General features: G+C 46.5%; 1 protein-coding gene across 2 annotated transcripts in view; it reads right to left on the bottom strand.

Annotated features, from left to right (window-relative positions):
• The window catches only part of FRMD4A (FERM domain containing 4A), a 412586-nt gene extending 403593 nt beyond the window's left edge, over nt 1-8993 (bottom strand). Inside the window, exons 1-2 of one of the 2 annotated variants that reach the window (XM_083464152.1) lie at nt 8675-8993; nt 8087-8215 (exon numbers count right to left, since the gene is read on the bottom strand). In XM_083464152.1, the coding sequence (XP_083320278.1) occupies nt 8087-8215; nt 8675-8941 (396 nt within the window). In that variant the 5' untranslated portion in view covers nt 8942-8993. Of the gene's footprint in view, nt 1-8086; nt 8374-8674 lie in introns of those variants that run through there. The other variant, XM_083464151.1, reaches the window with a different exon arrangement.
• Nucleotides 8994-12389: the final 3396 nt, after the last annotated feature.

The following is a 12389-nucleotide window of genomic DNA, read 5'->3' as shown; positions in this document are numbered from 1 at the left end:
TTTTAAAAAAATGGGCTCACAAAACCTTTTAGTTCAGTCAACAATGTAACGAAACGTGGCTGGCACTGGGCACTTACCGTGGGGCCTGCAGCGTGCCCAAGCCATGCGTCTCTCCTGGGAGTGACGTGGTGGCTTGAAAACCTGCAGGCTCTGCGCTGCCTAAAACAGCAGCATGGGACTTGTGTCTGCCCTCCGCCTCTCCCTCAGCCACCCTACAGCTGAGGGGGAGGCGGCAGAGAGGCTCCACGGAGCGCACCCAACCCCCATGGGTGGCTTGCCCTGCCCCCAGCTGCAGGACGCGCTTGCTGCACCCAGCATCCGCTGAGTGTCACTTGCCTGAAGTCACATGGGGAGAAAGACAAAAGGGGCCATTTGGGGGCTTCAGCAAAGTACTATATTTCAGCCCCATAAGCTTATTACCTTCAGCAAGTCAAATAATGCACTTTCATTTTCTACAAAATGGCGCACACTCACAGGAGTTGTTCACCTAGGATACCATCTCAGCCCACTAGCTTGTATCTGATGTGCAAAGTGGCAAGCCATGCTATCCTCTACCTTCCCTCCATGCTTCAAGGCAAACAATCAAGAACTTCCAGAGGTGGACCAGTGTGAAACAGTAACTGAGCATGTTGGGTTTAATTATGGCAGACCAGATTCAAATCCCTGCTCAGGCCTGAGGGTCTTTAGGTGGCCTTGGGCAAGCTGCCCTTTCTGGGATTGATTGGTTTTAAAGGAGGGCTGTTGTGAGGTTAATACATGACTGAATGTGTATGTCCCGGAGTTCTCAGTGGCAATAGGCTCCCAAAGCAGTAGGAAAGATAAAGCAGGGAAGATGCTCTACCATGCTGTGGCAGTGCCATCCCAGCCGCAGGTATAAACTAGGGCAGATGTTCTAGATCAATGGGTGGCCAATAAGGTGCCCTCCATATGTTTTGGGCTATAACCCCCATCCCTGCCTAGGGCTGATGGACACTGTCGCCCATAACATCTGGAAGGCACCACATGAGCTACATCGACTCTGGACACGGAGTAGCCATTGTTCTAAGCAGCTTGTGTGCACGCCAAAGCCATTTTGCTTCAAAAGGGGGAAATGCTGTTGTGTGTCAACTGATATGTGTTGTTGTTGCAATAAATATAGCAAGGCTAAAGTATAAAAATATAGCTGCAGCAGATGCTCTTCTGCAGATGCATAGAATCATAGAGTTGGAATAGACCACAAGGGCCATCGAGTCCAACCCCCTGCCAAGCAGGAAACACCAGAACACTCCTGACATATGGTTGTCAAGCCTCTGCTTAAAGACCTCCAAAGTAGGAGACTCCACCACACTCCTTGGCAGCAAATTCCACTGTCCAACAGCTCTTACTGTCAGGAAGTTCTTCCTAATGTTTAGGTGGAATCTTCTTTCTTGTAGTTTGGATCCATTGCTCCGTGTCCGCTTCTCTGGAGCAGCAGAAAACAACCTTTCTCCCTCCTCTATGTGACATCCTTTTATATATTTGAACATGGCTATCATATCACCCCTTAACCTCCTCTTCTCCAGGCTAAACATGCCCAGCTCCCTTAGCCGTTCCTCATAAGGCATCGTTTCCAGGCCTTTGACCATTTTGGTTGCCCTCCTCTGGACACGTTCCAGTTTGTCAGTGTCCTTCTTGAACTGTGGTGCCCAGAACTGGACACAGTACTCCAGGTGAGGTCTGACCAGAGCAGAATACAGTGGCACTATTACTTCCCTTGATCTAGATGCTATACTCCTATTGATGCAGCCCAGAATTGCATTGGCTTTTTTAGCTGCCGCGTCACACTGTTGGCTCATGTCAAGTTTGTGGTCAACCAAGACTCCTAGATCCTTTTCACATGTACTGCTCTCAAGCCAGGTGTCACCCATCTTGTATTTGTGCCTCTCATTTTTTTTGCCCAAGTGCAATACTTTACATTTCTCCCTGTTAAAGTTCATCTTGTTTGTTTTGGCCCAGTTCTCTAATCTGTCAAGGTCGTTTTGAAGTGTGATCCTGTCCTCTGGGGTGTTAGCCACCCCTCATGCAGAGCCCTTGTGCCATTTAGTATGGGAATAGATTCAGGAGCCCAGTGGAATCAGGCCAAAGAGGAGCCACCCAGACAAGCATCTGGTCCTCATGGGGCAAAGCAGACGCTCTCAAGCAGGATCCGCAAACAGGACAGCAGCCACAGCCGCACTCTTCCCACTGCCCTTCCCAGCAAGTGAGAAGTACCCGGCCCCTGACAGGGGAGGGAGAAGATAAACAGATCCTCCGTGAATTGGTCTACATCCTCTGTGGAAGCCATCCAAGTTGGTAGCAATCCCTACATTGAGGGGAATCTGAATCTTACTGAGAGTCTTAGCACACCAGCAACAAGCTAACAAACCGCTCAGACTGCAATCAAAAAGAGAAGCCAAGGGAGCCCCAAACCGACTAAGGAAGGGTGGGTGGAAAAGGACCCCTTCCAGCCCCCCTGGAGCATGCAAGTGCCACCCATGGGAGAAAGTGCCTTTCTCTTGCTCAGCTCTTCCTTATCCATATTCCCAGCATTCCTTCCCTTTAGCCAAGAAAAACAGCCTGGGGCAGGGCTATGGAGATAAGGGGGAGGGGGAGTCCCAAAGGGAGCTGGATTAGCACTCATTTAAATGTGCATCTCGACTTTCTCCCATATAAGTGAATGGTTGCTGTTTGTTCCTGTGGAGGAAAGAGAGGGGCACTGGGGCACTCACCCAGACCCTGGGGGATGCCACTCTCACTGGCAAGAATTTACCCAGCAAGGGATGATGGCAGTGGTCCTTGCAATATTAGGGCACATTGAATTTCTCAGCTTTCCAATTCCCAGAATGAGGGGTGCTAAAAAGTTGTAACATGACTTGGGAATTCAAAATATATTTGGGCTAAATCAATATAATTTAGTTTGGCTTGGTAAGTAAAATGTGTGTAAAATTGCATAGAAATCATTACAAATGATTGCCAAGTGTTTCCAGTTGTTTGTTTGTATTACACTGGCGGAGGAAGGGGGTGTGGTAGGTGTGGTCACCCCGGGTGTCATCCCTGAGGGAGGGTTACATCGCTGCACCGCCCCCCTGGGATGCTCACCCCGCAACCAGGGGCACAGCATGTGTGCCGCACCGGGTGCCGGAGCAGCTATCTCCACCTCTGTTGTGTTATGTGACATTTTCAGAAAGTAAAATTACAATTTTGGGGTTTTCCAAAGGCAGTTTATGTGCTTCTTCATCAAACATAGACTTACCAAACTAAATACTGCCAGTCACAAAAATAATAGCAGACAGGCATTCCTCACACCCAAAAACAAAATTTTTAAGATCCCCTCACTGTAGAAATTTGCAAAAATTAAGTTTCATTCCCTAAAATGACACGCCCTGTTACAATATGCAAGGCGACTGTAGGTTGTCTATGTGTTGGCTTGCCTTTGAAAAGGATCTAGAAGCAACCTGGTCAAGACTGGCCACCACACTCTGCCTTGTCAGCTGCACCATCTTCCAGTCTATTTCTGGGCTGGTTTTAACCTTTGAAACCCCAGACACCTTGGAGACTGCTTATCTGAAGGATCACTCCCTTCCACCTGTCCTGGTTCTGGACGCAAAGGTCACTGTCCAAGGCGCTTCTCCCAGTGCCACCCCCAAGTGAGACTTCATGGGCAGCTACTAGAGAAGCCTAACGAGCACCTATGCTGTGTTCCCCCTAAGTCCAGCAAAACTTTTAGTTTATTCACCCTGGCTTTTTATGGGACCTTTCAAGGACTTAAAAAGATTTGAAGCTCTGCTTGGTTTTATTTTGAAATGTTAAGACGTGAGTCTGATGTTACTGATCTTTCCTTGCTGCAATATGTTTCATTGCAATTGCATTTTTAATTGCTCATATTGCATTTCAATCATTTCTCTGTATGCCACCCAGAAAATGCTAGTTATGCGGTGGTACAGAAACACAGTTCACAAAATGAATACAGCCTTCCCTTCGCAAGAACACTACAATGATGAGCATTTTGCTAGTTGCTAAGTAATGTCTCCCATGACATGAATTGCCCATTTTGTTATTAAAAGCCATCTTCCTAGACCTTTCCCTTGGGCCAGGAATATAATATCCGTATTGCAGGAGTCTGGGAGTATAAAGAGATTCTATTAGTGAATCTCACTGCTAAATGAATTATGGAAACATTGTAAAGAGAAAACTATTTAGAGAAGTGTTGGAATGAGATGGGAACTAGGAAGATAAATAGACAATTTTGCTTAGTTTTTACAGCGCATTGGAAAGGAGTCAGGGGCAAAAGGAAAAGAGTTAGGCAGGATTTCCTCTTCGCTGAAATGTGCATGCCTTTCATAATGCTCATGTAATTATCAGTAGTAAGTGCTCATCCCAGCTAAACACGTTTCCAAAGAAGAAAGTCATACGGAGTTCAATGGGATTTGCTTCCTAGTAAATATGATTTGTATTGGAGGCCTTAGGGTCAGTCCACAAATGCATATTCATCACTTGGTGACTAGCTAAGCTACCAAGGGTCAAATACCACTTTCACAATATGGTCACATTGGGTACAAAAGGCAACAATTCCAAATATAGTGGTACCTCAGGTTACAGACGCTTCAGGTTACATACGCTTCAGGTTACAGACTCCACTAACCCAGAAATATTACCTCGGGTTAAGAACTTTGCTTCAGGATGAGAACAGAAATCGTGCTCCGGTGGTGCTGCGGCAGCGGGAGGCCCCATTATCTAAAGTGGTACCTCAGGTTAAGAACAGTTTCAGGTTAAGAACAGACCTCCGGAACGAATTAAGTACATAACCAGAGGTACCACTGTATGTGTTAATTAACTGACCAACTGCTTAGAGGTTTCGTTATCATCCAGTGGTATACAAATTTTGTATGTATGTATGTGGAAGGAAGGGACGCGGGTGGCGCTGTGGGTTAAACCACAGAGCCTAGGACTTGCCGATCAGAAGGTCAGCGGTTCAAATCCCCGCGATGGGGTGAGCTCCCGTTGCCCGGTCCCTGCTCCTGCCAACCTAGCAGTTCAAAAGCATGTCAAAGTGCAAGTAGATAACTAGGTACCGCTCCAGCAGGAAGGTAAACAGCGTTTCCGTGCACTGCTCTAGTTCGCCAGAAGCGGCTTAGTCATGCTGGCCACATGACCCAGAAGCTGTACGCCACCTGCCTCGGCCAATAAAGCGAGATGAGCACCGCAACCCCAGAGTCAGTCACGACTGGACCCAATGGTCAGGGGTCCCTTTACCTTTACCTTTACCTTATGTGGAAGGGAGGGAGGGAGGGAGGGAGGGAGGGAGGAATCAGGCTAGAGAGGACCCATCCAGTCCAGCCTCCTGTTCTCTCAGGGGCCAACCAGATGCCTGTGGAAATCCAGGGAGCAGGAAAACCCCAGAATCTCTGTTCTACCTTTGACTGTTTCTTGGAAATGGCTCCCTTCCTCACTAGAGGAGTTAATGCAATAATCTCAAGCCATTATCACCAATCTGCTACTGTAGAAAAATTATGGTATGGCTACTTATTTTATTTTGTAAAATTTATATACCTGTAAAAAAAACACACACCCTCAAACCAGTTTACAAAGAGATAAAATAATTAATAAAGAAAAACTCACAACCATACTTTAAAACCTACAAAAATTAAAATACTAAGACTTCAGCTTTCTAAGCATTTGGGCAGACTTGCCTATTAAGAATGTTTTCAGCAGGGGCCAAAAAGAGTCCAGTCAAGGTGCCTGTTGAAGTTCTAATGGTCACTGACTGTGTCTTTGCTTCTCTTTGCCACTTAGCTTCCACCTCCATAGCTTTCTCACTTATATGCCTGCCAGATAAGATTTCCCTTCATGCATGGGACAAAGTGGGCTTGAGTCTAGGAAAGCCTCTACCATACTAGATGTGTTGGTGTTTAAGGTGCCACCCCACCCTCCTCTTGGTTTGGGCTTTTCCATGGAGTCACTGGAGTCCAATGAGCTTAAAATAGCTTGAATGCTGGTTCTGCAGTGGAGCTTGGCTGTGGACCAGCCAGCTCAAGAAGAGAAGGAACTGAGAATGACTTAACACTTCTACACTCATTTCAATGCATATTCCTTGAAGGACAGGCTCACGTCAACAGCACGATCTCTACTACTGCTACTACTAAAGGTGCAACCAGTAAAACTATGCTATACTACACCGACCACTGAAGACGAAAGCGGCGGGTCAGTAAACAGCACACTCATTTGCCTAAGCTATGCACAAAGGCATCCCACATTGTCTGGGTAGTCTTTCAAGGGCACAACTTAGCTATCCAATTAGTTCAACATATACAATAAACAATAATTGGGGAAGTGATTGTGGGAGACGGGCAAAAGACAGACCAGCCCCTCCAGGCGGGGGTTTTATGGCAGGTGTATTTATTGGCATTAAGGGTGTCTATACCATCCTGCTTTAGTCTGTTTAGTTAGTTTGCTTCTACAGCATTACTGTTCGGAGGGGCTAAAGTGCAATAAAATGGGACAGAAATAAACCAGAACACCAGTGGTATAATAAGTTATGGGGGGTTCAGCAGAAAGTTAGGGATCCTCATTGACTGAAAAGAAAGCAGTGTGACTGTCCCCAAACCTTCGCAGGCACAAGCAGTGATGGAAGTCGGGTCACCTGTGATTGCCCCCAAAGCATCATGAATACCAATCACCTTGAACGTGCAACAGGAAGGCCATTTGGAGAGGCCCACAGATGTCTTACTTGTACAGCAATTGCATCCATCCCAGCTCCCTTGTCACTGAGACTGAGGCCCAAGCCCCTGCTCCTCCAAGCATCATCTGAAGTGCATTGCAAACCATTCTTGCCATTACTGGGTTTTGCACTGGCAGAGAGGGCTCCTTCTGCAGATTTAAACAGGCCAAGCCCAGAAGGCAACCATTTAAAGAACCGTGGAAAACACTGAGAAAGAAACACACTGCTGGCTGCTTGTTATGACAGCTGCTGATAAATATAAAGACAAACCATCAATAAATTTAATAGAGTATTTAGTAATGGACATAAAAGTTGTTCTTCTCCGCTTGACCTTTGCTAACCACTCAAAGTGCCAGGAGGCCATTAGTCTACGGCTGCAAATGCCAAGTTCCAGGAGACCATTTCTAGCACCATCAGAAAGCAGAGATCAATATGTATATACTGCCATTTGCAACCCTCTCCATTCCCTGCAAAGGGAGGGGTGGGAAGGAGGATTAATTCAACGCTTGGAAAAGCTCAGGACTGAAATGATTCCGGATGGCAAAAAAAGAGTGAAAGATGCAAAAGAAATGTATAATCTGGGGAATTCAAGCCCACGGGCTTTGTTTTAATAAAAGCAAATGAACAGAAAGTCACACCCTTCCAGGATTCAGCCTCCTTGGCAGAACTTTGAAGAGTGGGTCAGTAGGTCCATGTGTTGTGGGCAGTGCCTGAAACCCACACCCTCCCCCTCCCCTCCCCCGAGATAGGCAGGTCTTGCATGTCATTAGGTGCTCCATGCAGCCCCCGAGATGGCATCCTCTGGTTGCTAACACCATCATCTGCGCAAGGCACTCTGAATTGTCATTGGGGACACACAGGGAGGCAGGCAAGGGCACAGGTCCACGGGGCTCACTTCCTGAATCATGCAGAGATTCAGGAGCTGCTCTAAGAAACACAAACAACTGCATGCTAACTTGTTGTGACATGCAGGCTGTTATCATGATCATTACAGTTTATCTACATTTGATGGCAGTTCCCCCCCTGCCCTAACCTAACCTTAACCAGAAGACAACAGGAGACAAAAAAATTTTTAAATAAAATATAACAACAGGGCCACAAAAAGATGACATCTGTAAATTTGAAGTTTTCTCTAAATTGTGATCATTACCGTTGAGTGGGGTGGCCATAGAAAAAAAGAAAAAACACCTTCCTTGTCCATTTTGTTAAAAAAAGCACAACAGCCAGCCCTCCCCACCACTACCACCACCACCACCACCAGCAGCAGCAGCAGCAGCACAATACCAATATAATCCATCAATTCCTTGACATGATCTTCACCCTCGATCCACCCAGGCCACCTCAAGCTCAACATCCCCTTAAACCACTCACCATCAACAAGCTGAGAGCAGATTCCGGAGCTCGCTGCGTAGCCATCGCCCTGTCGCCTTGCATATAAATCCTCCCCTGGATTCGGTCGGCTCTTGGCCCTCTGTCAAGGGCAAAGCATCCACTGGCAGCCTGGAAACATCCAAAATCAAGCTCAGGGAGAAAATGCTCTGGTTTGAGTTCTTTTACCCAAAAAACAAAATCTGCAGGGTTGAAACAAGCTTCAGCTAGGCCAAACTTTACACTCAAGGGAGGGAGAGAGAAGAGGAGATGCAGTCAGGAATCTGGCTAGAGAGACGAAAGATCAGATTGGAATCTGCAGGATGGTTAAAAAGGAGGTGCAAACGGCAACAGCAACATGACATTCATCCTAACACAAACCTTACGGCAACAAGTTAAAAATACAGGAATGCTGCAAAGCCCCCCCCCCACCTCTGCATGAGGAATAATATCAATTGCTTTTAACTGTCAAGAGAATAATCTGCACTGTGGTTCAAGCTTCTACAGCCCAGATTTTGTATTATTCTAGTCTTCCACACCCCCCTCACAATACTGCAGAAGCAATGCAAAAAGGTAATAATCACAACATACCGCTTGCAAAACAAATGGTCTTCTCTCTTCCTCAAAGCAGTGTGCTTCCCTAGTTAGAAAGCAGCCGTCTGCATAATCCAGACATGAGGAATGACTGAGCAAAAGCAAGGCGAGCCAGCACTCTAGAGCAACAATTACCTTTATTATATTTGAATGGCAACTAGGATATGCGATGACCCTTTTCACCTTACTGAAAGGGGGGACTATTTCTCCTTGTCTCCAAATGGACTCAGCTCCCCGTGGAGCTAACACACTTACAAGAAACATGTAATTACACAGCCTGCCCTGTTAGCGTTCTGATCACGCCAGCTTCCCTGCATGCCTGCTGCAGACAGGCTTCCTGTTCTCCTCCGACTCCTCTGCTTCCATAGAGGGGTCTGGTGAGGGGTCTGGTCCCCTGCGATGCTCAGGTGGTCGTCAAAAGGCTAGAGATTCTGGGGGCAGGAGACCATTAAGGGACAACGATTAATTAGCCCAGATAATAAGCTCCTTGTTTAAAGAATAGATGTAAAAGGGAGAGCAGCACGGGAATCTAAATAAAGCTCCTTGCTTTCGAAAGCCACTCCACTGGTTTTCATTTCAATTATTTATCTAAAGATCCCTTGGGCCAAGTGGATTATCTCAGGGAAATTCTCGTGAGAGGCATCTGCTTGTACATGACTGTGGCAAAACCCACACATCCTCATTAGCTTCTCTACATGTAGAAAGAATCAGGTGAGCATCAGCTTTATGCTGTCAGATCATTGGTCCATCTCGCCTGCCACCATCTCCTGCTGGGAACTTCTGCACACAAAACATGTTTCCTGTCACAAAGCTATGGGGTCGAAGCAGACTCAACATTTGGCGAGGGAGAAGCAGGTAAGACTGGTGGGGAGCAGTTGGCCCTGCTTCTTACCATGTGTTGAATTACACATCTGCAATGTGTGTCCGCACATACGTATGACAGCTGGGCTCCATGCAATTGCCAACTGCTTTTTCAGTCACATGGAGTCCTATCATTGCCACACATGTGTTTCTACATGTAAATCCATGTTGCAGCACAGGTGAAGCATTCATTCATTCTGCACATGGAGTAAAGGTCTGAGAACTGGGGAAAGGACTACAGTATAGTTCTTCCTACATTCAGATGATGTGTGGAAGTTGGATCAAGATGTTGGATCAAGATGTTGCCACTGTCCATGTGTTCATTCCATATGGAATCATATGAATGGGGCTAGATTTGTGTCTCTCTCTTCCACACCCACCAGGGCACACAAACCAACACAAGCCACACATTCACTTCCTCCAGAGACAGATTTAGGGCAGAGCAACCAGACCTGCCACATTGGGTGTGCCAAAGGGCGCCACAACTATGACATAGTGAATTCAGCAGAACAGAAAGCAATGTGCAGGGGGTGCCAAATTTTGGCCTTGGACAGGGCATCACTGAAATTTGAAAGACCAAAGTCTGCCCCTGCTTCCCCTGTAAGAGTAAGCCGACAATCCAATACACCAGTTGTTTTCAACCAGTGTGCTGTGACACCCAGGGGTGCCTAGAATGATGGTTGGGGGGCTGTGGGCAACACTGGTCTCTGTCCCTCTTTCCTCCCCTCCCTCCTCTGATGCCCTCTCGCATCTCTGCCCCCCAAAGGCTTGCACAGCCCTGGCTACAAGTTACCCAGGTGAATTGTGTCTCTGGGGCTGGCCAGGGGGTGCTGGTTGCCAGGAGCTGAAGCGGCCTTGGAGTAGGCAAACAAGTGGGCGAGGGAGCCCAGGCCACCGGTCCGCCAGTCCTTGCTGTTGGGAATGGACAGACAAGTCCCAGTTCCCTGTGGGGCAGTGTGAGGAGGCATTTCTTTGGGGAATGCTTAGAGACCAGCTTAGAGACCAGGGGCAGCAGCAGTGGCTGCCTGGAGGACTCCCAAGGAGAGGGGAGAAGGGAGAGGGGAGGAGGCTGAGGGAACATTGCACAAGGGAGGGTGTTCGAAAAAGCGTGTGACGCTGCCAGCTCTGCAGGCAAGGGGTGACATAACTGGGGTGACGCAGAAAGAATGTACTTGGTCAGGGGAGGCATGGACTCAAAAAGGTTGAAAACCTCTGCAATACACCCTCATTTAGAATTAAAGTTTGGACAAAGCCCTGGTCCACCTCTGGTCCAGGTGGTTGACATAATAACTCCAGTGCATCTTCTCTCTCCTGATGGAGCCATGTCGGTGCCTTGTTCCCTGGAAATGACCTCTCAGTGGCCTGTTGTGACCAATTTTTCTAAGCACATTGTGAATAAATTCACCCAGTTTGGATGGTCTTAACTGTGGGCAAGTACGGTACTTGTCCTTGTATACTTTTCAATTTTTACAGCCCAAGAATGTGGACAAGATCCTTGGAGCCAATTACCTCCAAGCTCAGCCCTTGCTCTTCCAGGATTAACAATGAAATCAGCCCTGGAGACCAGCTGTGGAAACATTTTTGTGTTCCTTTAGACGTGTAGCTGTTACACTGCTGTTCCAAAAACCTGTTTCCTGGAAAATTATACTTTGCAATTTAACACTCTGAATTTGCTCTATTTTCCTGTCTATTTTGACTATCTATGGAACAGTGGTTCCTTTAAACAAAAAATAAATGCTTACAATTCTTGTTTGGAAACTGGTCTTTCTTTATTTCAACAGCCATAATTCTGCAAGAGGTGCCTTTCCAAGGTCAACTTGGGCATGGGAAATCACTGCTGTGTCATTTTTATAACAGAGTTTATTGGTCTGTAGGAAAATATTTAAATCCCTATAAATCCAAAACTGAATTGTAACATAAAACTGGCTAAGAAGGGTGTTGGTAAGCTAGTGAGTAGAGAGAGAGGGAAAAAATAGTGTAGAAGGTTTATGGCTAGGCTCTAAACACATCATAGCTGTTAATCACATGGCCATCTCACTGCTAATTAATTGCCACATGATCGCTTACTGACTTAAAGGCTTTTTATAGGGTTAGAACACTGGTAACAGAATAAAGCAGACCAACAATTTCAGAGATTTAATTAACAAGGAGGGAATTTAGTTCCCTTTGTTAGACTGGTCAGAGACAGAATGCGTCTTTCTTTGCTCAGCTGGTTTGGGGGAAAACTGGGCTTCCTTGGTATGTAGAATGGAATTTGCACAGTTCTTGCTGGAAATTCTAAACTTGGTCATAGGGTAGAGGAAAGAAAAGACACTTTTCTTCCTCTTAGGTGTCTCTATCAATACAAACAGCAGTACAGGAAGAACTGTGATTATTATTTTTCTCACCACAAAAAATGGGGACTTGCTCAAGACAGGGGTTATCTTTCCCACAATGAAAGGCAATTGCCACCCTGTAAGCGTTAAATTCACATACCAGGAAAAATAGTACTAGTTCCACTGACTGTTACTGTGAGGAGGTCACACTGTTTTAATTGTTTGTATTGCGTATACATGCTCTGCACAGAAGGCAGATGGGACAAAAGTGATGTTTTCTGTTTCATGGTCCATTGGGCTCCTGGTTTGCTAGCTCTTTTGCCTCTGAGTCAGGGTGTGTGTTCACTGCGAACTTGAGCCCCCCCCCCAAAAAAAAATCAGAGGCCCTCCCTTTGCAGAAGATTCTGCTGTACCCAAGCCCCTTGCCTGATGCAAATCAAAGAGTTTTGATGTGCTTGGAGCAATTGCCATTGTGCTTAACTCTGCTCCTGGAGGGTAGGAATCTCTCTTCCAAACCTCTCTCTCTTGGAATCTCA

The sequence above is a fragment of the Podarcis liolepis genome, assembly GCF_965112155.1.
Source record: "Podarcis liolepis genome assembly, chromosome: 10".
NCBI lineage: Eukaryota > Metazoa > Chordata > Lepidosauria > Squamata > Lacertidae > Podarcis > Podarcis liolepis.
The sequence above is the reverse complement of the archived record's forward strand: the minus strand, read 5'-3'. Positions and strand labels throughout refer to the sequence as shown.